At 32.5% G+C, this 24,256-nt stretch overlaps 1 protein-coding gene and 1 pseudogene across 2 annotated transcripts in view; one reads left to right on the top strand and one right to left on the bottom strand.

The window, feature by feature from the left end:
• The window catches only part of LOC143230973 (nephrin-like), a 169,592-nt pseudogene that overhangs the window by 23,486 nt on the left and 121,850 nt on the right, over positions 1-24,256 (top strand). The gene's annotated exons all lie outside the window — the stretch shown is intronic.
• LOC143227913 (uncharacterized) lies at positions 235-22,589 on the bottom strand. Its single transcript, XM_076459271.1, has 5 exons — positions 22,584-22,589; positions 21,523-21,660; positions 12,470-12,646; positions 11,089-11,150; positions 235-362 (listed from the first exon to the last, which is right to left on the bottom strand). Exons 1-5 carry the CDS (start codon positions 22,587-22,589, stop codon positions 350-352), a joined length of 396 nt encoding a protein of 131 aa, XP_076315386.1. The 3' UTR covers positions 235-349.

The raw sequence follows: 24,256 nt of genomic DNA on the forward strand, positions 1-24,256 counted from the left end.
CAGTCCGTTGCTGCAAAACATGTTCCAAACCTTCAAGCCGTGAGTGTGTTATTAATGAGACAGTCAAATCCCACTATCCGGTTTGACAAGTTCAGCTCAGGCTTTAGCAATAATCACTGTTGACTAACTACCTTCCGTTAGTTCAATATTAGGAACTGCTATAGTCAGATATTGTTTTATTCTGAAACCTCTGTATAGGTTAGCGCGAAAATTATGAATAAGAAATAAATACCTTTCACGGTTACCAGGATACCACAGTTTTTTAACACTTTTTTTTTAAATTTTGTCAAAGAAAAGGTGTCGCCACTTCAGTAGTGTAGGTGGCTATTTGGAAGGAAGACGAGAGGTGTCATAACACATACCTAAAACAAAACAAAAAATCTGATACACCAAGTGCAAAGTTAACAAAGCTGTTGGAAGAAATAAAGCAATTATTTAAGAGATTAATTTGTCGAAATAAAAAGTTTGACCCAGAGATATATTATTACCTAATCTCACAATAACGTGCTCATTCGTTTTTATTGATATCGGGGAAATTTTCGTGAAAATTAATTGATTAGACAGACGTAGATCGGTTTTGTTTCCGGGTTACATTCTCTAGAGAGGCGGAAATAAACACGTATACTAATTTCAATACTAACTAGAATGGCATAGATTTGTCGTTACTGAAATTGGTCTGCACTAAAATATATTAAATTGGATCGTGGTTGAGAAAACAGTTGTCCTATACACCGCTAAAATTACGTTTTAACATGCTAAGCTATTTTAAATCAATAATGACAATTTTTATGTTTGAAACTTTAGTACTCATGTCCATTTATATATATATATTGTTAAGATATTATAGATAATAACTGGAGAAGCGTTCTTTCTAAATAGGTTACGTGTTTATTCTTTGTATCTATTAACAAAACTGTTTATGAGATTAAGTTAAATGGTTGCGCACTTGGTTTGTATTCCAGACTGTATATTTTTGAAGAATGATGAAAACCATATTAAAACTGGACTTTCAATAAGCATGGTATTCATGAAAAAATAATATATATTATATTCGAGAGAACGTGGGACTAGTCAAAAACATTTGCTTGTTTGTATATCTTTAAAGGACTTCGTTTTCTATTCTTATTTTTCTTTCTGTTTGAATTTGCGTGTGTCTCTAGATAAACACTTTGTATAAAATTCGTGAATCAAAAAGATCTACTTCCATACTGAAATATATATATATATATATATATTTTACGAATAAATTGTTAAAGAAAGCCCATACTAAATACCGAACTTATTTTACGAAATTATATTGTTAAAAATATATATATTTCCATTATTTTTTCGTATATCTCATTAGAATACAAAAAAGTAGAACACAATTTTAATCCATTTGCTTCGATTGCAAAGCATAACATGAGAATATAGATTAGATTATAAAAGACAACAAAGTGCTGCATGTTAACAACCGTTGCTAATGAACCCAATTAATTAAATTATTCTTTCTTCATCCTAACAGCAGGGAAATAACACTGTTTATACCAACCTTGATGTCTACATCTCACCTAAAGTTTCGTTGAATAGATAGATAAAATTACTTTTCCACGTGACATCGGATAAATATTCTAAATAAGGTACTCATTATATGGTGTATCTTAACCCACAGCACTGTGTCGTATAAACAAAGTTCGAATTCCATATATTACTCTCTAGTAGGATTTGAACATTGGATCAAACGTACCTCAGTTTCGGGAACATTAGACAAAAAGTACCTTAGTTTTTACAATTTATCGTTGGAAAGCTTGTTCAAAGATGAGCTTTGGGTTAAACAACTTTACCAATAATGCGTTGCGTTTAGAACTTAGTATAGAGAAACGTAGGGAAGATTGACATTTCTATTTTTGAAATAATAGGCTTTGTTTCTTAGGATAATAACTAATTCAGTACAATGTAGATAATTTTAATTAGTCACTACATACAGATGTGTGTGAAATAGTAAGAACAACTATAATAATGTGCAGCCTTTTAATATAGTAGTTCTTACTACTTTACATACGTTATTGGACATTATTTTGGAGACAAGTGAGTCCAGTATTCGACAGACTTTGTCTCCAAGATAATGTCCAACTTTTCGAACACTGTAATCCTTAACTTAAATGGTAGTGTGACACTGCTCTCCATGCTAATTTTCTACTTGTCGAGCATTGAAGAAATAGAATTCTAGTCGACTTGTCGAGAGCTTGACTCCTTGATCACAAGGCTAATGTCATACTTGTCGAGAGCTTGACACCTTGATCACAAGGCTAATGTCATACTTGTCGAGAGCTGGACTCCTTGATCACAAGGCTAATGTCATACTTGTCGAGAGCTGGACTCCTTGATCACAAGGCTAATGTCATACTTGTCGAGAGCTGGACTCCTTGATCACAAGGCTAATGTCATACTTGTCGAGAGCTGGACTCCTTGATCACAAGGCTAATGTCATACTTGTCGAGAGTTTGATTCCTTGATCACAAGGCTAATGTCATACTTGTTGAGAGCTTGACACCTTGATCACAAGGCTAATGTCATACTTGTTGAGAGCTTGACACCTTGATCACAAGGCTAATGTCATACTTGTCGAGAGCTTGACTCCTTGATCACAAGGCTAATGTCATACTTGTCGAGAGCTTGACTCCTTGATCACAAGGCTAATGTCATACTTGTCGATAGCTTGACTCCTTGATCACAAGGCTAATGTCATACTTGTCGAGAGCTTGACTTCTTGATCACAAGGCTAATGTCATACTTGTCGAGAGCTGGACTCCTTGATCACAAGGCTAATGTTATACTTGTCGAGAGCTGGACTCCTTGATCACAAGGCTAATGTCATACTTGTCGAGAGCTGGACTCCTTGATCACAAGGCTAATGTCATACTTGTCGAGAGCTTGACACCTTGATCACAAGGCTAATGTCATACTTGTCGAGAGCTTGACTCCTTGATCACAAGGCTAATGTCATACTTGTCGAGAGCTGGACTCCTTGATCACAAGGCTAATGTCATACTTGTCGAGAGCTTGACACCTTGATCACAAGGCTAATGTCATACTTGTCGAGAGCTGGACTCCTTGATCACAAGGCTAATGTCATACTTGTCGAGAGTTTGATTCCTTGATCACAAGGCTAATGTCATACTTGTCGAGAGCTTGACACCTTGATCACAAGGCTAATGTCATACTTGTCGAAAGCTGGACTCCTTGATCACAAGGCTAATGTCATACTTGTCGAGAGTTTGATTCCTTGATCACAAGGCTAATGTCATACTTGTCGAGAGCTTGACTCCTTGATCACAAGGCTAATGTCATACTTGTCGACAGCTGGACTCCTTGATCACAAGGCTAATGTCATACTTGTCGAGAGCTGGACTCCTTGATCACAAGGCTAATGTCATACTTGTCGAGAGCTTGACTCCTTGATCACAAGGCTAATGTCATACTTGTCGAGAGCTGGACTCCTTGATCACAAGGCTAATGTCATACTTGTCGAGAGCTTGACTCCTTGATCACAAGGCTAATGTCATACTTGTCGAGAGCTTGACTCCATGATCACAAGGCTAATGTCATACTTGTCGAGAGCTTGACTCCTTGATCACAAGGCTAATATCATACGTGTCAGGCGTTGAAGTCACTCTTTTCTAGTCTACAGATAAATTTTTAAAAACAGGAATGTCTGGTCTCTAGTCTTAAGCCACGCTTCACGAAAACTAAAGAGGTTATCTCTAAACTAACGTTCTACTTGACGATAACTTGAGCGTCTGATCTCTAGGTTAATATCTTACCTGACGTGAGCTGGAGCATGTTGTCTCTAAGCTGATATCCAACCTGGCGTGAACTAGAGCATATAGCCTCTAGGCTAACTTTCTACCCGGCGTGAACTGAGATATATGGTCTCTAGGCTAACATCCTACTTGGCAAGAACTGTGACATATAGTCTCTAGGCTAACATCCTACTTGGCAAGAACTGTGACATATAGTCTCTAGGCTAACATCCTACTCACAAGTAATAAAATACATTTTCAGAAATATGTTAACACTGGTATACTCATTAGTAAAATAATGTAAACTTTTTTGAAATGTCTTTATTTGAAGGCATTCTCAATCTCATAGCTGAAGATATCTCATTCTTAAGATAATAGTTTTGATAAAGGAAGATTGTTCGATTAAAGTTTTCACACGGTTTCAACGGCTACAAGAAAATTATATTATCGCAGAATTACACTGATACTAATTCTATTCGTGTTGAGTCTTGGGAAAGTTTGATAAGCTTCATGTTGCAATGGGAAAACTAAAATGGTTTAAAAGGGTCCTGTCGTCATTGTCCAAGTAATTTATTGAAAGGATTAACACTATTGGTCTACAGTCTACACTCTGTATAGCAATACTCGTGTATTGTCTCTAAAAATAATTTCTATTTTAATACTTTAACACCGTTTGAAAGCTACTGAGAACATAGGTCTGAAGTTTGTAATACGTCAAATATTTTTTATTGGAAAAAATATGTGTATCTTGCTAAATAATTACATAATTAACTCGCTCTGACCTTTCTTCGATGATAAGTTGAAAGTAACATAGAAAGTTTTAAAGATTTCTGTCAACTAAAACTGACACTCACGTAGGATAATTAAACGTATTTACACAAGTTAAGACTAGCAAACAAAGATACCTTGATAATATCTAAAAGTATCAAAAAGGGGGTGGAGGAACACACAAGAAGGCAACGTGGAGGAAGAAAAGAAAACGTGATAGAGGGACACAAGATGAAGAGACCACAACGAATTTCGCTTGATTATTAATATCATTAAAAGATAATAAGGAAGCCATAAAACAGCGGTTTGTGACAACGATCTATATTCCTACTGACACAAACATCACAAATAACGGTAACATAAACTCACCCTAAAACTACATAGAATGTAAACAGTTGATTAAAGGTTCATTAACTAGTAAAATTACTAGACAACCTTTAAAACTAAACTTAAAAGTATTATAAATAAAAACATTACATTTTAAATTAAAGAGAAGTGTTAACAAACACTGAAAAAGAATGAACTAAGTTATCAGCTTTTCAACAAAGAAAATTTCTGGTCACACTTTTATCAATTGCCAACAGTTTTATGTATATTTTAACAGGAACTGATTTCCATCTTGCCAGCAGTCTTATTTATATTTTAACAGGAACTGATTTCCATCATTTTTTTTAAATTGTCTTTAAATTTCGCGCAAAGTTAAGAGAGTGCTATCTGCGCCAGTTTGTCACTAATTTAGTTTTATAAGACTAGAGGGAAGGCAACTAGCTATCAACAATCACCACCAGTTTTTGGATTACTCTTTTACCAACGAATAGTGGAATTCACCGTCACTTTATGAATACCCTCAGGTCTGAAAGGGCGAACATATTTAAAGTGACAGGGATTCGAATCCGTGGCCCTCAGATTACGAGTCGAGTGCCCTATCCACCTGGCGATGTCGGGTTCTATTTGTTATAAATCCAGCATTAAATGAACATCACCTTATATTGATATATATTACTTATGTGTTTTTCTTTGGAAATGAGATGACCGTATAGAGACAAAATATATCATTTTAACATGAAATCACGAAGATAAAGCCATGCTGTATGTATTAATTTCTCCTGTATTATTTAAGAAATAAACAATACATAATAAGAATTGGTAAATATTATTGTATGCCTTAAATCGAATTGACAGTGCATAGATTCACTAGCCATAAAACACAATGATTAATAAACTCTGTTAGTTCAGGAGTTGTAGTAGAAATTTCATTAATTAATATTCTGATTTTTTAAAAAAAATTGTCAGGTTTTTCTTTATATAAACAAAGAGCTCATGATACGTATCTTCATTTAAGTTTCCAGAATTGTGGTTATAAACCTATTACACACTATTCTAATCATATTTCTATTTTAACATAATTCATGATACGTTTTCTGTTAAGTTTGCGAACTTTCCTCTTTCTCCTCCAATTTTACGTTCAAGCTTTCAGTAAACTTTTCTGAAAAGAAACATGACATCAAAGCTAGAAGTATTAAATTCTTCTAAACATGAAAGATTTGTGGGTTTTTAGTCACATACTAATAATATTTTCTTGCATCTTCTGTAAGACTGGCAGAAAAAGTGACCATAGAATATTTAAAAGTTTCTAAACCATAGCTAATGGATTCTTTATAAACAATTTTACGAAAACGGGATATATAAGAATACTCTATCTGCTTTTTGACGCTTTACGAGGTCCTACATATAAATTTGCAATAATTGGAAAGTAAAATATGTTTAGAAAGTTAGAAGAACAATACCTGAAACAGTGAAAGATATCGTGTTTTTTTTCCTCTTGATCAAATGTATTTTAAGCGTTCACAAAGAAAGTGTGAGTCTATGAATTATAAGTAACTTCACGCTCTGTCAAGAGATAGCGAGAATATATGTAATTGTGTTGAGCTGTTCTAACCAGTAGATATGCAACTAATAAGGCTGTCTGTTTTAACCAATAGATATTCAACTTAAGGGGCTGTCCTAATCGTAGGTATGTGACTCAGAGAGATGTCCAAAGCAGTAGATATATATATATAACTAATAAGTTTATTTTAACCAGTAGATATGTAACTTATGGAGCTGTATTAACCAGTAGATATGCAACTTATGGTTCCGTATTAACTAATAGATATGCAAATTATTACCGGGTAATTAATCGCCTATATTTCAATGGATTTTGATCAGAGCATTGTAGCAAGTTCTGATTGGGCCGTTACTCTAAAGAATGAACACAGAATACTTTTTCTGACTTCTATCACGATTAACTGTAAATAACAGGCTCTTATTGAGCGTCTCACGTGACATTGTACGTATTCTATAAAAATCATTAAAGATTAAAAAATAACAACCGATATTTAATGTTTTATATAATAGCAAATAATGACTGAGAAATATCAGCTCAGAAAACGACAAAATATCTTGTGATGTCTTGCAGATGATAAACAGTCATTAGCTATGTCATGTTGTAACTGTCTTAAACAGTGTGCCTGGAGAGTAACAGATATTGTATTTGCTAAGTAAATACAATCTCCTATTGAGAGACAAGTTTCATTTACTAGTGCTGCTGCGCTCCAAGATGAACAGATCTTAATAGTAATCATGCAATTCCCCCTTGTATTTCGCAAGCTTTAGTTCTTCCATTGCCCACGATTTCATTATAATCTGTTGTTTAAAGAACAATATATAGCACAGTTTCTGTGTTAAGCCACCCGTGTTCTAAGAAGCTGTCATTGTTTGAAGACATGATTTTCTCATGACAACAGTTCTTTGATATTTAAATCTGAAAACACGAATTCTTGTAGTTTAATGATACACCCACACGTTATTCACAGAGCGCACTCAAAATACTCTAACTTTATCGCCAACTAAATAGCCACTTTTACTTTGAAGATGAATAAAATAATGGAAGAAAAACCTCAAAGTAAAAATGTCGTAAGTTATATATCTGGTTAAACGCCAGTGTTGTAAAATTAGCTGTTTATGTCGATACACTCTGGTTCCTAAATAAAGTTTGTTTAAAGTTTAGGGTGATTTTTTTTTCAGAAACTAATGGTAAAACAAAAACTAACGTATAGGAATCTTTCAAAATTTCAGAGTTTCAACATGTTTAAGCACAAGTAAAGTCCCTTAATTGCTTAATTTTCCGAATATGTGTTTATAGTGTACAAACTAAAACTGTTAATGAAACTCAAGCATTTATAACAGTGAAAATAAAATAGAGCAGGCAACTAGGTTAAGGCCTTTTTTAGACATTCAATTTGATAATTTTAAGATAAGTCGAATGTGTGGTCTGGAAGTGGAAGTTCATGTGTTTTGGATAAGTTGAAAATTCGAAGTCAAAGTTTTGGTCCAGAAGAGAAAGTTTATACGCATTAGATAAGTCGAGTTTATCTGTGTTTTGGATAATATGCGTATAAGTCTATGATCTTGAACAGTAGGCCTGTTCATTTTGAATAAGTTAAGTCTGTGGTGTAAAGATGAAAATTCACCCTTTTTGAGTAAGTTCATTTATATTATGGAGACGAAAGTTAATCCAGCTTGGTTAATTATCCTATTGAAGGGGTTGGAAGTGGAAGTTAATCCAGCTTGGTTAATTATCCTAGTGAAGGGGTTGGAAGTGGAAGTTAATTCAGCTTGGTTAATTCTAACAGGGAATGGTTTGGAAGTTAATCATTCATGGTTAATTGTACAAGTGAATGACTTGGAAGTAGATGTTAATCCAGTTTGATGTAATTCTGCTACTGAATGATCTGGAAGTTAATCAAACTTGGTTAATTCTACTAGTGATTGGTCTAAAAGTGGAAGATAATCCACATTGGTTAATTCTACTACTGAATGGCCTGGAAGTTGAAATTAACCCAGCTTGGTTAGATCTACTAATGAATCATCTGGAAGTTAATCAAACTTGGTTAATTCTATTACTGAATGGTTTGGAAGTTCTCAAACTTGGTTAATTCTACTAGCGAATGGTCTGGAAATCGAAGTTATTCCAATTTGGTTAATTCTTCTAGTGAATGGTCTGGAAGTTCTCAAACTTGGTTAATTCTACTAGCGAATGGTCTGGAAATGGAGGTTATTCCAACTTGGTTAATTCTTCTACTGAATGGTCTGGAAGATATCAAACTTGGGTAATTCTACTAGTGAAAAGCACATAATTAAATCTGCTTAATTCTAATAATAAAAGGTCTGGAAGAGGGATTTAATTTAACTTGGTTATTTTAATAATGAATGGTTTGGAAGTGGGCGTTAAACCAACTTGGTTATTTCTACTAGTGATTTGTTTGGAAGTGAAAATTAATCAAACTTGGTTAATTCTACTAGTAAATGTTTTAAATGTTTAAGCCCGATCCTTTTCAATAAGACGGGCCGATTATACTGAAATGGTTGTTCGCATTCACCATTTTTATGTTATTTTTCTTACGTTGATAAAATATTGTTACAGTCTGTAAGATATTTCGACGCAGCGAATACTGAAATATACCAAGCGATATGTTAATTATTTCGATTACGATCATCAGTTGTATTCGAAACAATTAAACAGAAATATTTCTGTTAAAATGTTAAATAATGAGGTAATTGTTGGTTTATGTGAGGTTATTTAAACATTAATAGTTTAATAATGTGGTTTAAGTATTTTAAAATATCTGTGATGAATTATATTATGCAACCAGCTAAGTTTAATAGTGATATCCACAAAGGATATTGGTATAATGTGTCAGTCAATATCTCTATATTTTTGCTCACGTGTTTGTAAGGCATATTTGATGTATCATTCTAAATGAAACTAAAACTTAAATTATATTTATTTTATGAAATGGGTAACGAACAGAAAACATGATCCCCAAAGACTAATATCATGTTCAGGAAATAACCGTAGCACTTCATAACGTTTTTTGTTTGTTTGGACGAAAAAGTAATTTCCTCATTTCTGTTTGTTCCAATGGGAAAAAATACACAGTTGCTATTTCCTGTTTTGTTTTTCAGTTATTACTGTTAACGAAACTCATCCTGGAGAAAAAAATCGATAACAATAATAAACATGTAATATAGTTCTAAGAAATTAATGTATGAAAAGATATTTTATGCAAGAACTGTAGAAAAAAATTGTAACTACGACACAAGAATAAGTAACGTCTAGAGAAAGAATGCATTATATTCTTAACTCAGTTTTCCGTAATGTTTTGAATATTTTATTCTATATCTGGTGAAGGCTGATATAGCATTTTATTAAACGGTTTCAACGAATAAAAACTACTACAGGAAAAAAAAGAAGACATTTCGGTAAAACGCACGTTAATATCCATGGCTTCTAAAGTTAAGATTCTATTCAGTTTAACTAGACACGTTATGTATAATATTTTATCAGAGTATCGACATTTCCACTGCGGAGAAAATAGGGTTCACGAACGTAACTGTTATGTTTTCATGTAACGAATTCGATTTCATCATGTACGAAACAAATAAACTTTAATAACATTTTTATTTGAAATACAGACAATGGGTTAGTATAATTCTAGTCTAAAAGAATATCACGCTAATATTTAGTGATTTAGCGATAACTTCGTGATTATTTCAGTATGGATGTTATCATGAAACCACGCGTCACTGTTCCAGTTGTTGGAGGGGAAATACCTGTGCTAAAACGTGTCCACTGTAATTTACAAGTTTAAGCAGTGGTATGGTATTATAATAATCAGAGTTAGTACATATTTGTTTATGTACATAAAATTATAAATCATGACTAACTAGCACCTATCTTTCAGTTTAACGAAAGTTATGATATCAAAGGTCACAACTACATAGCTTTCTATTTAGCGAATCTTATGATATACAGGTCACCAGTAATCTTCCAGTCTAATGAAAAGTATGATTTTCTCACATCCAGGGTCACAGCTACATCTCTTCCTAAGTTACGATATGTAATGTTCGCAATGCAAAGTCTTCCATGTAAAGAAAGTTATGATATGACTGGAAACTTCTACATTACTCATTTACCAACGAAGTGTATGATATTATACTATGGTGAATCATTCCTGTATAGCTATCTTTCTAAATAAGGCTACCATATCTATGGGTACTAATAAATAGTTTCCTATCGGATGAAATTTATGATATCGAAGGTCACTATTACATATCTTCCAATCTAAGGACAGTTACGATATCAATGGTCAATACTATGTAGCTATTTATCTAAGAAAATATTAGATATCAATGGTCACTATTATATAGGTTTCTATCTATCGAAAAATATTATGTTCAGTGTAACTATCACATTGAATGTTACGTAACGAAATTTATGACATTTAGGTTCACTACTGCATAGCTTCTTGGCTAACGAAAGGTATGATTCTATAATATTGATTGTCACTCCTGAATAGGTTCCTATATAACAAAAGTTATGACATTTAGGTACATTACTACTTAACATCCTATCTAACGAGAATCATGACATCTAAGTTCACTCGTGCATAGCTAGCTATCTAAGAAAACTTATGTTATCTTTGTCACTACTAACCTTTCAACGTAAGAAACGTATGATACTATTATATCCTGGGTCATTACAGTACATCTCCCCATCTAAAGAAAATATCAATGTAATAAGACATTACTAACTTGACTCTTATATAACGAAAAGTATAAAATTCATGGCCACTATTACATAACTTAAGATATTGAAGATCAACACTATAGAGCATCATATGTAACGGAAAACATGGTTTCCAGGATCACTACCATAAATGTCCTATGTAACAAAACTTACTATATACCGATACCCTACTTCATAGCTTCCTACCTACCGACAGTTGTGACATCTAGTAACACTTGTACCTATCTTGATATCTAACGAAATTTATGACATCTTGTGAAACCAATACATTGCTTCCTATCTAAAGAAGACTATGATACAATTATATTCAGGATTAATACTACATAGGAAAGTTATGATATCCAAAGTACCTAATACATATCTTCCTATTTAACAAAGTTAATGATATCTTGGGTCTTTTACATAGATTCCTATCTAATGAAAGCTATAATAACGAGGATCACTATTACATAGATTTCTGTCTAACAAAAGCTATCGTATTCATAGTTTCAAAACTAACGATTTTTTTTTTTTATATTTAGGGTCACTACTAATTAGCTTCCTGCCTAACGATGACCAAGATTACTATTACGTAGCTTCGTATTTAACGAAATTTATTATATCTAGGGTCAGTACTAATCTTCAAATATAATAACAAGTATAACGCTATAATATCCATGGTAACTACTACATAGATTTATTTCGAACGAATGTTTAAATATATAATGTCACTCCTTCAGACCTTTCTGTCTAAACAAAGCTGTAATATTAAGAGTCACTATTACATGGTTTGTTATCAAAAGGGAATTATAATCTTCACATGTACTATTAAAGACCTTCCTATCTAACAACCGTAATAATATTCATGGTCTCTGCTACTTAGCTTTCTATCTAAGTTATGACATCAAGTGTCTCTACTTAATAACATCCTATCTAAGGAACATATCTTGGTTCGGTATTTGATATCTTCTTATCTAACGAACGGTATCATATCCAGGATCATTACTACATACACTCCTCTGTAACAAACGTTATGATATCCAAAGTCACAGCTCGATTTATATATATATATATATATATATACAAATATATACAGATTTTAAACTAAACTCTCTAAACATTATGCTCTATCTACACATTTGCTTTCAAGTTTCTTTTTTTATTTTGATCAAAACATCAATTCTATAAATTATTTTTAGGTAAACATTTAAATTTTCAAATTTTCCGTTGCGTAAGGTATAGAATAAAAAAGGCACTATTCCCAGAATTAACTTTAGCATTTTAAACGTAACTTCGATTAACTAAATACCTTAAAAGCAATACAATTTTCATAGATCGTTCCTTCCGAATAAGAGAATGGCGTGCTACACTCGTAGTCAACCAAATAATGTTGTCGATGGTGTTTACCAAATGGGAAATGAACCGCAGCGCACAAAGTAATAAAAGTAGTCCACGGAAAAAAAAAGTTCTCTTCATACTTCGTGGTCTACTGTTTGCCCTACGTCTGCCAAATGGAAAATTGTAAGCTACTTGTTCATATAAAAGAATAAAAAACATAAAGACACGATATACATGTGCACATCTATCTGAGTGTGTGTTCAATGCAACGTGTAGCAACTTCAGCAACTTTTCTTTAATTGGGTAAAGGAATGTGAACCCAGTATGTAACACCTTAATGTTATGAAAGAAAGTAAAGATGATTACTATCAAGGTGAGCCATTAAGTCTTTGTGAAAACCACATAAGTATAACTTATATAATTTACACAAGGAAATGTATCACTAGGCGATCGATAGTCCTTAAAATAACGCATTCGAGCAGTTTTTATTCTGCACAAACTAGAAAAACATGAATGAGGAGAATGTATCTCATTAAAATAAAGTAAATTTGTTTATAAATTTGATAGTAATTATTTTATGCTTGGTTTTAACAATTGTTTCAGCTTACTTTATGTAGTAATACGGTAATGAACAGACACAAATATACTAATTTATTCCCACATTCTAAAGCAATGAATAAGCACATGTCAGATAGTTTATTCACCATATTCAATAGTTATATGTCTGGTATTTTATTCACCATATTCAATAGTTATATGTCTGATATTTTATTCACCATATTCAAGGCACTGAATACAAACAGGTCTGACGTTTTATTGATCATATTTTAAAACAATTAACAGACACAATGTTTTCAGTTAATTTATCACATTTTCTACTCATGAACAGCAACAAGTCTGACATTTTATTCGCGATATTCCAGAGTAATAAATGAATACGAGGATGATATTTTTATTCCCCATAATCAACAGCAGTAAAGAGACACAGGTTTAACACTTTATTCCTTATATTCTACAGTAATGAACAGACAAAAAGTTTAACATTTATTCATTATATTCCAAAGCAAAGGAGAAACACAAGTCTGACACTTTATTCCCCATGAATACGTGGTTGACACTTTATTAATAATATTCCATATCAATGAAAAAATTATATTTATACTTTATTCAAAATATTACACAACAACGAGCAGAACATAAGTCTGACACCATATTTATCATATTTTACAGCAATAATCAGACACAAGACTAATGATTTACCCATTGTATTTTACAGCAACAAACAGACACAAGTCTGTTGCTTTACTCATTGTATTATAAAGCAATGAACAGACACAGTCTGTTGCTTTATTCATTGTATTATAAAGCAATGAACAGACACTAGTCTGACACCTTATTCACAGTATTCCAAGGCAATAAACAGACACATGTGTAACACTTTATTCATCATATTCCACAGCAATGAAAAGAAACAAATTTGATATTTTATTCTCCATATTCCAAAGAAACTACGAAACAGAAAAATGAAATTTTATTCCTCATACTTCACAGCAATGCACAGGCAAAAGTTTGACACATTATTCTACACATTCCAAGGCAATAAACAGACACAACTATGACATTTTATTCGTTATATTCTACGGCAATGAAGAGTCAAAATTTTTTATACTTTATTTTCCGATTTTACAACAATAAAGAGACAAAGGTTGACATTTTATTCATCATGTTTTAAAACAATGAACAGACACAGGTTTGACACTTGTTTCATCATAACACAAGGTAATAAAGCGACACAAGTTTTACATTTATTCATCACATTTTATAACAATTAACAAACGCAAGTCTGACATTTTATTCTCCAATCTACAAAGCAATAACAGACGAAATGTTGAAACATTTTTCATCAAATTTCACAGCAATAAACACACATAAGTCTGATACATTTTTAATCATATTCCCAAGCAATGAATAGATAGAAGTCTTATATTTTATTCCCTATGTTCTACAGTAATGAACAAACACAGGTTTGACACTTGATTCATCATATTCCATAGTGATGAACTGACACAGGTTTGACTCTTGATTCATAATATTTCACAGAAATGAACAAACACAGGTTTGACACATGTTTCATCATATTCCGTAATAATGAGCTTACACAGGTTTGACATTTGATTCATAATATTCCACAGAAATAAACAAACACAGGTTTGTCACATGTTTCATCATATTCCATAGTAATGAACTGACACAGGTTTGACACTTGATTCGTCATATTCCATAGTAATGAACTGACACAGGTTTGACACTTGATTCGTCATATTCCATAGTAATGAATTGACACAAGTTTGGCAGTTGATTTATAATATTCCACAGAAATGAACACACAGGTTTGACACTTGTTTCATCATAATCCACAGTAATAAACAAACACAGGTTTGATACTTGTTTCATCATATTCCACAGAAATGAACAAACACAAGTTTGACACTTGTTTCATCATATTCTATAGTAATGAACTGACACGGGTTTGACATTCGTTTCATGATATTCTATAGTAATGAACTGACACGGGTTTGACATTTGTTTCATCATATTCCATAGTAATGAACAGACACAAGTTTTACGTTCATATATCACATTTTACAGCAATGAACAGAGACAAGTCTGATATTTCATTTGTTATAGTCCACGTCAATGAACAGCCTCACGTTTGACATATATTCATTATATTTTACAGGAATGACCACATACTACCGCAACAAATTATTCACCATATTCTTAATCAATGAATAAACACAAGTCTGATACTATATTTTCCTTATTCCATAACAATGAACAGAGAGAGTTTGAAACTTTATTTAGAATATTGAAAAGCAATGAACAAACTAAAATTTGATACTTTATTCTCCACATTTCACATCACTGAACAGAAATGAATCTGACACTTTGTTCATCATGTCGAAAGTAATGAACAGACACAAGTCTGTCAATTTATACCCGATATTCCACAGGAATGAGAAGACATCGATCTAACACTTTATTTATAGTATTTAACATCAATGAACAGGCACCAATCTGACACTTTAACCACCATATTTCATAGCAATGGACAGACACAAAGTCTGATACTTTATTTACGATATTCCACAACAATGGCCAGACAGAAGTTTCACTTTATTCATGATACTTTACTGGAATGAACAGACACAAACCTGACATTTTATCTTTTATATTCTACGAAAATGAACATATACAAGTCTAACATTTATTCATTGTATTTTACACCAATGAACAGACAGAAATTTGACACTTTATTGCACATATTACAGATCACTGAACAAACTCAAACCTGAGGTTTTATTTACATTAATCTATTTCCCTTATTCCATATACATGAAAGACAAGAGCTTTCTGCTACTTTACTCGCAAATATTTCAAGCCCGTATTCTACAGTAATAAACAAACACAAAAATGACACTTTATCCACCGTATTCCACAGCAATGATCAGAAAAATGTCTGATACCTTATCCCCACATTACACAGAAATGAACAGATGCAAGACTGAGGCTTTATGTACCTTAATCTATTGTGCGTATTCTCTATAGATGATAGACAAGAGCCTGCTGCTGCTGCTTTACTCACATACATCTCCACAGCCCGTATTACACAGTAATACACTTTATTAACCACATTCCACAGCCATGAGAAGATGCAAATTTCATTTTCCATGGCCTGTTTTCCAAAGTGGTTAATATATACAGTTCTGATACTTTATCCGCCATACTTCACAAAATTGAACAAACAAAATTTTGACACTTTATACACCACATTCTACAGCAATGAACCGATACAAGTGTGACATTTATCATATTTTACAGCAATAAAAAGAGAGACCTTTTACACTTTATACCATAACAGTAAATGGAGACAAGTCTGATACTTATTCACTTTATTCCACGACAGTGAAGAGACAAAAGTCTGACATATTATTCGCCATATTCCACATAGAAGTAAGATGCCTTATTCATCATATCTTACTACTTGTATTCTACAGCGATGAACATATGCAGATCTGATCATTTACTTACAACATTCCACAACGATTATCAGACATAAGTGTTTTGCTTTGTTCATCTTTTTGCAAGGTCTGTATTCCAAAGTAATGAATATATACAGGTATGATTATTCATTCAGCAAATTATCGGTTGTTATTTTTGAGCTTGTGATAAAACGCATTCACGCTTCATCCTGTCTTGAAATTACCGTTAAAATTGATGTAATAAGAATATTGTGAAGCAAAATAAGATCACACACAATACGAATCTATGATTATTACTTCTTCAGACAACTTCACACGTTTTATCAAAATTCATTCCAATTTTAAAAGGTATAATACATCTCTCTTTAATTTAGGAAGTAATTTCTCAAAGATATTCTTATGAATATAGAATAATTATCGTTCGATGCATTTTTTCCTAAATTTGTTTGTTATGTAAGAAAATGAATGTGTTGTTCTTTGGAAAAATATTTTTTCTATACTTTATAAATATGTAAATTTTTAACGAAATCAAATGAAAAGGTTCCACCTAATAGCATATAATTTGCTTACTCAAATCTTTCTCTCTATTTCTTTTATTGTTAAACATGAAGCTACAAAATAGGCTATAGGTGTGAAACACGGGTATCGAAAGCTGGTTTTTTGCATGATAAATCTTCTGATTTATCGCTGTGTTACTGGGGTTAGCTTGCTTAAAGTACATTAATTTCTTTACAGAGGAGTTAATCCAAATAAATATGATTATTTAGTTGTTTCACGATAAAAATACTTTTTTTTTACAGAACATGTATAGCATCACAATGATATGAAAAAACTAAACTGAATTACTTAATAAATCACACATTGGAAATTGTAAGGTCGCTACTGGCTATTAGAGATAGGATTGAACAAACTTTCATTGATATTCTAACATTATCATTCATCTACACATCCATCGCTATCTCTTGTCATGCTGAAAAGTAGGATTTGACTGGCATTCTCATAACACACCCATAGCCTAAATAGGGATCACTATTTTTCATTGACTGTAAGAAAATAAAATTAGAGAGTTTCATGTGCATAATCCAGCTCAATGACCAATGTGTTTCCCTTGGCCTTACTCAAGATATATCGTAGAAAATAAATAATAAAATGTTGGGTCTACCATTGAAAATGTAGTCAACAGCAAGTTCACTTAACTGGCGAAGTAATGCACGTTCTTATGTTTTTATCTAAGCGAGTTGATAACTTCTTCTGATATGAAATTAATGTTGGTAACATTTGAAAAAAAAATTCTACAATTAACGTAATTATTATGTACTAGTTTCTAAATTAATCCTTTTTTAGAAGCAAATAATTCTATAAGTTCACAGTTACACAACAAGAGATTTCTCGTGGGAAAAGTCAACTTTAAAGTGTTGACACACATTCAAAGTTATTCACGTCCCATACAGAAATGCCCGTAAAGTGGTGAAGTGTAACATAACAAATGTTTTATGTTGCCTCGTTGAAAATCGTACACTGGATCTAAATGTACGTTTTACAATTTACAAACAACACGTATAACATTTGTGATGCTAAATTTATCCAACTTCACTGGTCCTGTAGTTAGAGTAGTGGCGTTTCAATAACCCCGTGTTTTGCTCTGAAGAAAGCTAAGTCTGGTATGTTTTATAAACTGTCTTTCAGAAGATAAAATTGTGCTCCTGAAGATCTTGTTTGTGTTAGATCTGAAGATGATAAACCTGATATGTGGTAAAGTGTTTTACAAAAGATGAGACTGTGCTCCTAAAAATCTAGTGTGTGTTAGATCTGAAGAAGATGAGCCTGGTATATTATACACTGTCTTACAGAAGATGAGACAGTGCTTTCGAAGATCTTATGTGTGTTATATCTGAAGAGGAAGAATCTGGTATGTTATAAACTGCCTTAGAGAAGATGAGACAGTGCTTTCGAAGATCTTATGTGTGCTATATCTGAAGAGGAAGAATCTGGTATGTTATAAACTGTCTTAGAGAAGATGAAACTGTGCTGCTGAAGATCTTATTTGTCTTATATCTGAAGATGATAAACCTGATATGTGATAAACTGTTTTACAAAAGATGGGACTGTGCTCCTGAAAATCTAGTGTGTGTTAGATTTGAAGAAGATAAGCCTGGTATATTATACACTGTCTTACAGAAGATGAGACAGTGCTTTCAAAGATCTTATGTGTGTTATATCTGAAGAGGAAAAATCTGGTATGTTATAAACTGTCTTAGAGAAGATGAAACTGTGCTGCTGAAGATCTTGTGTGTGTTATATCTGAAGAGGAAGAATCTGGTATGTTATAAACTGCCTTAGAGAAGATGAGACAGTGCTTTCGAAGATCTTATGTGTGCTATATATGAAGAGGAAGAATCTGGTATGTTATAAACTGTCTTAGAGAAGATGAAACTGTGCTGCTGAAGATCTTGTGTGTGTTAGATCCGAAGAGGATGAATCTGGTATGTTGTAAGTTATCTTAGGTAAGATGAGAATGTGTTCCTGAAGATCTTGTGTGTTAGATCTGAAGAAGATGAACAAGGTCGATTATTTTACTGAGAAATTTCAATCAGTATACATCACAAACAATATATAGGAAACTCCAGATGGCTAACGAATGTAGCCCTTAAGCAGCTTTGCGTGAACTTCAACAAACGAAACTTCGGTAACTGACAACACTAATACTGAAATGGACGACGAACATCAATGCTCTTTCGTGAGCATTTTGGATAGTTCTTTCAGAGCTGAAACAAAATACATAGTTTTGGTACAGTTCCTCTCTGTTTATTTAAACTTTTCTTGAAAATATTAGTTATTTATGTACGTTACAGAATATTAGAGACTGTAGTCTGAATGGGTTTGAAGTTAGTCTAATTTACTATACGTGTAGGCTTTAGTCAGAGTATATTTGGAGCTGAGTTTGGAGTATTTGTAGATTTCAGCTTAAATATACTATGGACTATAGTTTAAGCACATCGTATAGTACAGTCCAACTATATTGCAAACTGCAATTTAACTATGCTGTTGATTATGGCTAAATAAATTTTATAAACCAATCTTAGTGTATCCTAGACTACAGCTTGAATATATTAAATACTATAGCCTAAGTTTATTATAGATTACAGCCAAAATATAATGTAGATTACAGTCCAACCATATTATACACTACGACTTTAGTATATGGTGGATTATAATTTAAGTGTATTGTAGCTTGCAGTATGTGTTAATGTTTTACTTCTTATAACAGATTTTGCATAATGATAAATTAACTTTGAAAGAAACCTCAAACACAGAATTAACATTTTTCTATGGAGTAATAAATTTTTACGGTATTTTTACGTAAAACACTGGTGATAAAAGAGAAGCATAAATTGTCTTCATGAATAAAACTGTATGTGACTTGTTACCACATCACGTGCATGTGAACTTCATAAAAACCACACAGTTTTGTTTTCACAACAAATTTCTGTAAGTTTTCAGATACTTTGTTTCACAAACCGTATCTTTACATCCACAAACCGTATCTTTACATCCACAAACATGGTTGTTTTGTTTGCTTTATTCTTCCTTTAACTGGTATTGTAATGAATCAAATGTTTCAAATGTAACATATGTTTTGAATCTGATTAAGTAAAAGTAAAAATATAAAATCTTCTTTTGTTCACAGCAAACGTTTTATACAAATGAGAGTTGTCATAGTAATATATTATATTTGAAAACTGATTTAATATTCAGATATCGACAGTCACCTATGTGTCACTGTAACGTCTCATTTCTCATTTGGTAAAAACAAAACAAACACGTATATCGGTTCTTTGTCATATTACTCTTCACACAGATAAAAGCGAACTGACACTTATATTGTGCTCCGAAACTGATATATTAGTTAAATCTGAACCATTTTCTTTTTTGTATTACTGTAACTTTCTCACGAGCGGTGGCTTTACGAAATGAAATCTTTTGTTTGTTAAGGTAAGCTTCAAAAGTACGAGTGTAAGAGGTTCAACAGCTTTCACTTTGGTTTCAAATACTTGAACAGTGCACACAGTACCTTTCTTAAAGTAAGTTAATCATGACACAGATCAATAGTGCAAGTAAAACATATTTCGAAAAGCTGTGCTAATTACAATAGAATTTATTTTTCTGGTGAGTAAAGAGTTTTAGAACTTTTATTGACACAACCATGATCCAAGCAGGGTTTTAAGCTAAACTATCTATTTCGTCAGTAGTTCAAAATTTATAATTAAACCAAATTGGTATTTAAAAACCTCTTAACTTATTTTTTTCTGTACCTTTTACAGTGTTTCTAATAGCAAATGATAGCGAAATGCTTATCACTACAGCTGACTTCTGACTGTTACCTATACATCCTTTAAGTTATTGCTTAATTCGCTTTGTTATGTTTATTTAATTTCTATTCAAACGCAAAGATATCCTTAGGGGCGTAAAATGGTCCAAAGCTTCACATAGAATGAGTTTTAACAACTGTGGACATAATTTTGATAGAGCAGATATGACTTGGAGTTATCACAGGAATAAGTAGGGAAATGCAACTTGCAAGGTGTGCATTACTTTGTATTAAGTCTGAACTATTTGCTCTGGGGAGAACTTGGTCTCTAGAAATTACGGAGGTGCAAAACGCATTTAGAAGTACAATGCACGATACGTATTGTAATATATCAATATTGGAGGATGTGCACTCCTTAATAACTAAATGATCATTAGTTTTATAAGTCTAATCTGTGTTATCTTCACACATTCGAAGATGTGCATTACCTCTCAAACAAAGGGATAAGTAGACACCTGTAATATTTCCAGCACAATAGAGTAGGTGCACTGCTTCACAAATAAACGGTTAGCAGTATTATTAGTCCTATCTATGCTATTTTCGGTGAAATATATCTCCTGGCTTGTAACAGAACAGGTGAATCAAAGACAGCCCCAAACTGTTAAAACAAACGTGAATGTTTGTTTTGTTACTCTTGGGATGCACAGAGTCTTTCCGTAAGTATCCCATAGCAACACTTGGGTTGATAGGAGAAGGTGTGATGGTGTCTAAAAACTTTCGGAAGCCTAGTCCTTGATCAAGCTGCATCAACTGTATAAAGAACACAATTGTGATCTAAATATGGAGCAAATACCCACAAAATACACTACGGAACTAAATCTTAGAGTTATATCATTGTTATTTCCGTAAAATAGTATTTTTTTATGAACAATAATTTCTAACTTACGCTTGATGAACAAAGCGTTGCTGTTTATTTTAGTTTAGGTAATTATAAATACTTAATGATTTGTACATTTTATGAAAATTCACAACTCTATGACAAGAAAACTCCTCCAGTGGCACAGCGATATGTCTGTGGATTTACACTGCTGTAAACAGTATTTTGATTTCTGTGATGGGCGGAGCACAGATAGCCCCTTGTATATATTTGTGCTTAATTCTAAACAATCAAATGATGAATCGTAAATATATATATACGCATCAAAAAATACTAACTTTTTTATAAATTTCACAAAATGTTTACATTTTATTAGAAAACTTATATTTTATCTAATTTTTTACAAATGTTCAAAAACGCATAGCTTATCGTAAGTCTTATTAAAACTAATCATTTCATTACAAAACTGCTTAGTTCGTTACTAGCTTTCAAACAACTAACACATCTTCAGTGTTGTTTAGAAACGTATCCCATGTTATTCCTTATACTACGAAAGTGATTCCTGAGATGATTTTTACTGGCCAGAACTTTCATTAACTAAAAGCTTTCCAGTAGGGCTAGCAGAAACTTAGAAAACGCACATATCTAAACAGAACGTCAACGAACACCTGTTTTTATGTTTTTTTATACTGAAAGAGAAATTTCGAGTTTTCTTGAAGTAAGAAAAAAACTAGTTATTACTTTCGTCCTTTTTTCTTGCTTTAAGAACATATGAAGTTTTTTATAAAGGCTACAGAACCAACTAGTCATTAAATTAAATAATTTGTTTCTTATTTTCTGTTATCCTTGAATTTACTCGCATTTTATATATCGAGACTATAACCGAAATGTTGAACTGAAATTATTTCTACGCATAGTGACAAACAAACATAACCTTTGGCTCGTTGACTTAAATGTTCCTTGGTTTTGTTTCATTCTGAGACTAACACCTGTTTTAAGGACCACTATATCCATTAGAACAAGCCTTTGCTACAACTTCTATCTTTAACGCCAGTAGCACGGTAAGAAAATACACTTTTATCTAATTACGAGATGTAATTACGCAGCACTTCAGAAATGTTCTCGAGGAAATGTTTCTTCGTAGAAGCAGCATTACGTTGATTATCCATATATTAAACTGGCAAAAGCTTTCTTAGTAGTTCTGGGTAAATGTCTACTTCAATATTTCCAACAAAACAAAAAACAAAATGTGCATTATACAGAGATGTCAGGAAAGATGCTTAAATCATCTAACTAAATACACTTAACAGGACAGTCTTAATTAGAAGAATATTAACATTATGAAGACTTAAAAATTTTTTGTGCTAAAATAAGGCCGATTACAGCTTCAGGAATACCAAATCAGTTAGATCAAAATTGGAAGACATCCGTTTCGAAAAGTACTTTTCTACAACAAATATGAGTAATAATTACGAAAATCATTCCTTAATGTATGATTCTGTTGATATAAATGATATACTAAACTATTTTTATTTTCAGAATATCGGTGAGTTCTAAAATATAGGTAGCGTAATAAATAAACCGTAATTATAATTGGTTACTAAACTCTATAGTTGGCCGCTTCACTCATTGGTTAGTTGCATTTGTTACTTTGTGAATTGTGCTGCAGTGTTATAATGTGAGTAATCGATATTCTGGTGGAATATTTTCTATAGTGTTTTGTGGTTGTGCTACAGTTTTATAAAGTGAGTATTTGGTGCTCGAGTGGACTATTCTGTAGTGTTTTGTGTTTGAGTTACAGTGTTATAATATAAATAATTGGTGCTCTAGTGTATTTCTCTATAGTGTTTTATGGTTGGGCTACAGTGTTAAAATATAAGAACTTGGAGCCCTACTTGAATTTTCTACACTGTTGTCTGGTTGTGTTACAGTGTTACAATGTGAGTACCTAGTGCTCTAGTAGACACTAGAATAGTGTTTTATGTTTTTTGCTACAGAGTTAAAATGTGATTACTTGGTGACCTACTGCGTTTTCTGCAGTGTTTATGGATGTGCTACAGTATTATAATGTAAGTACTTGGAAATCAGTACATTTTTCTATAGTGGTTTATGGTTGTGCATCAGTGGTTAATAATGTGAGTACTTGGTGATCTAGTGAATATCTATAGTGGTTTATATTACTGACACAGTGTTATAATGTGAGTGCTTGGTGATCTGGTGGATTTTTCTGCACTGTTGTCTGGTTGTGCTACAGAATTATAATGTGAGTACTTTGTGCTCTAGTATATTCTAGAATAGTGTTTTATGGTTGTGCTACACAGTTATAATACGAATACTTGGTTTTGTTGTGCATTTCTCCATAATTTAATCATGGTTGTGCTAGAGTGTTATTATGCGAGTACTTGGTGTTGAAGAACAATTTTCTTTAGTTCTTTATGGTTGTGCGACAGTGTTATATTGTGAGTACTGTGCTCTTCTGGATATTTCTATAGAGTTTTTTTAATAGTGATACAGTGTTATAATCTGAGT

This window comes from Tachypleus tridentatus, chromosome 10, assembly GCF_004210375.1.
Source record: "Tachypleus tridentatus isolate NWPU-2018 chromosome 10, ASM421037v1, whole genome shotgun sequence".
Taxonomy (NCBI): domain Eukaryota; kingdom Metazoa; phylum Arthropoda; class Merostomata; order Xiphosura; family Limulidae; genus Tachypleus; species Tachypleus tridentatus.

Coding starts and splice junctions, on each gene's coding strand:
- LOC143227913 (XM_076459271.1), bottom strand. Junction 12,647..21,522: donor GTAACAAAACAAACATTCAC/GTTTGTTTTAAC, acceptor GGCAAACAGTAG/ACCACGAAGTATGAAGAGAA. Junction 11,151..12,469: donor AAAATTGTATTGCTTTTAAG/GTATTTAGTTAA, acceptor TATTTTCTTTAG/ATGGGGAGATGTACTGTAAT.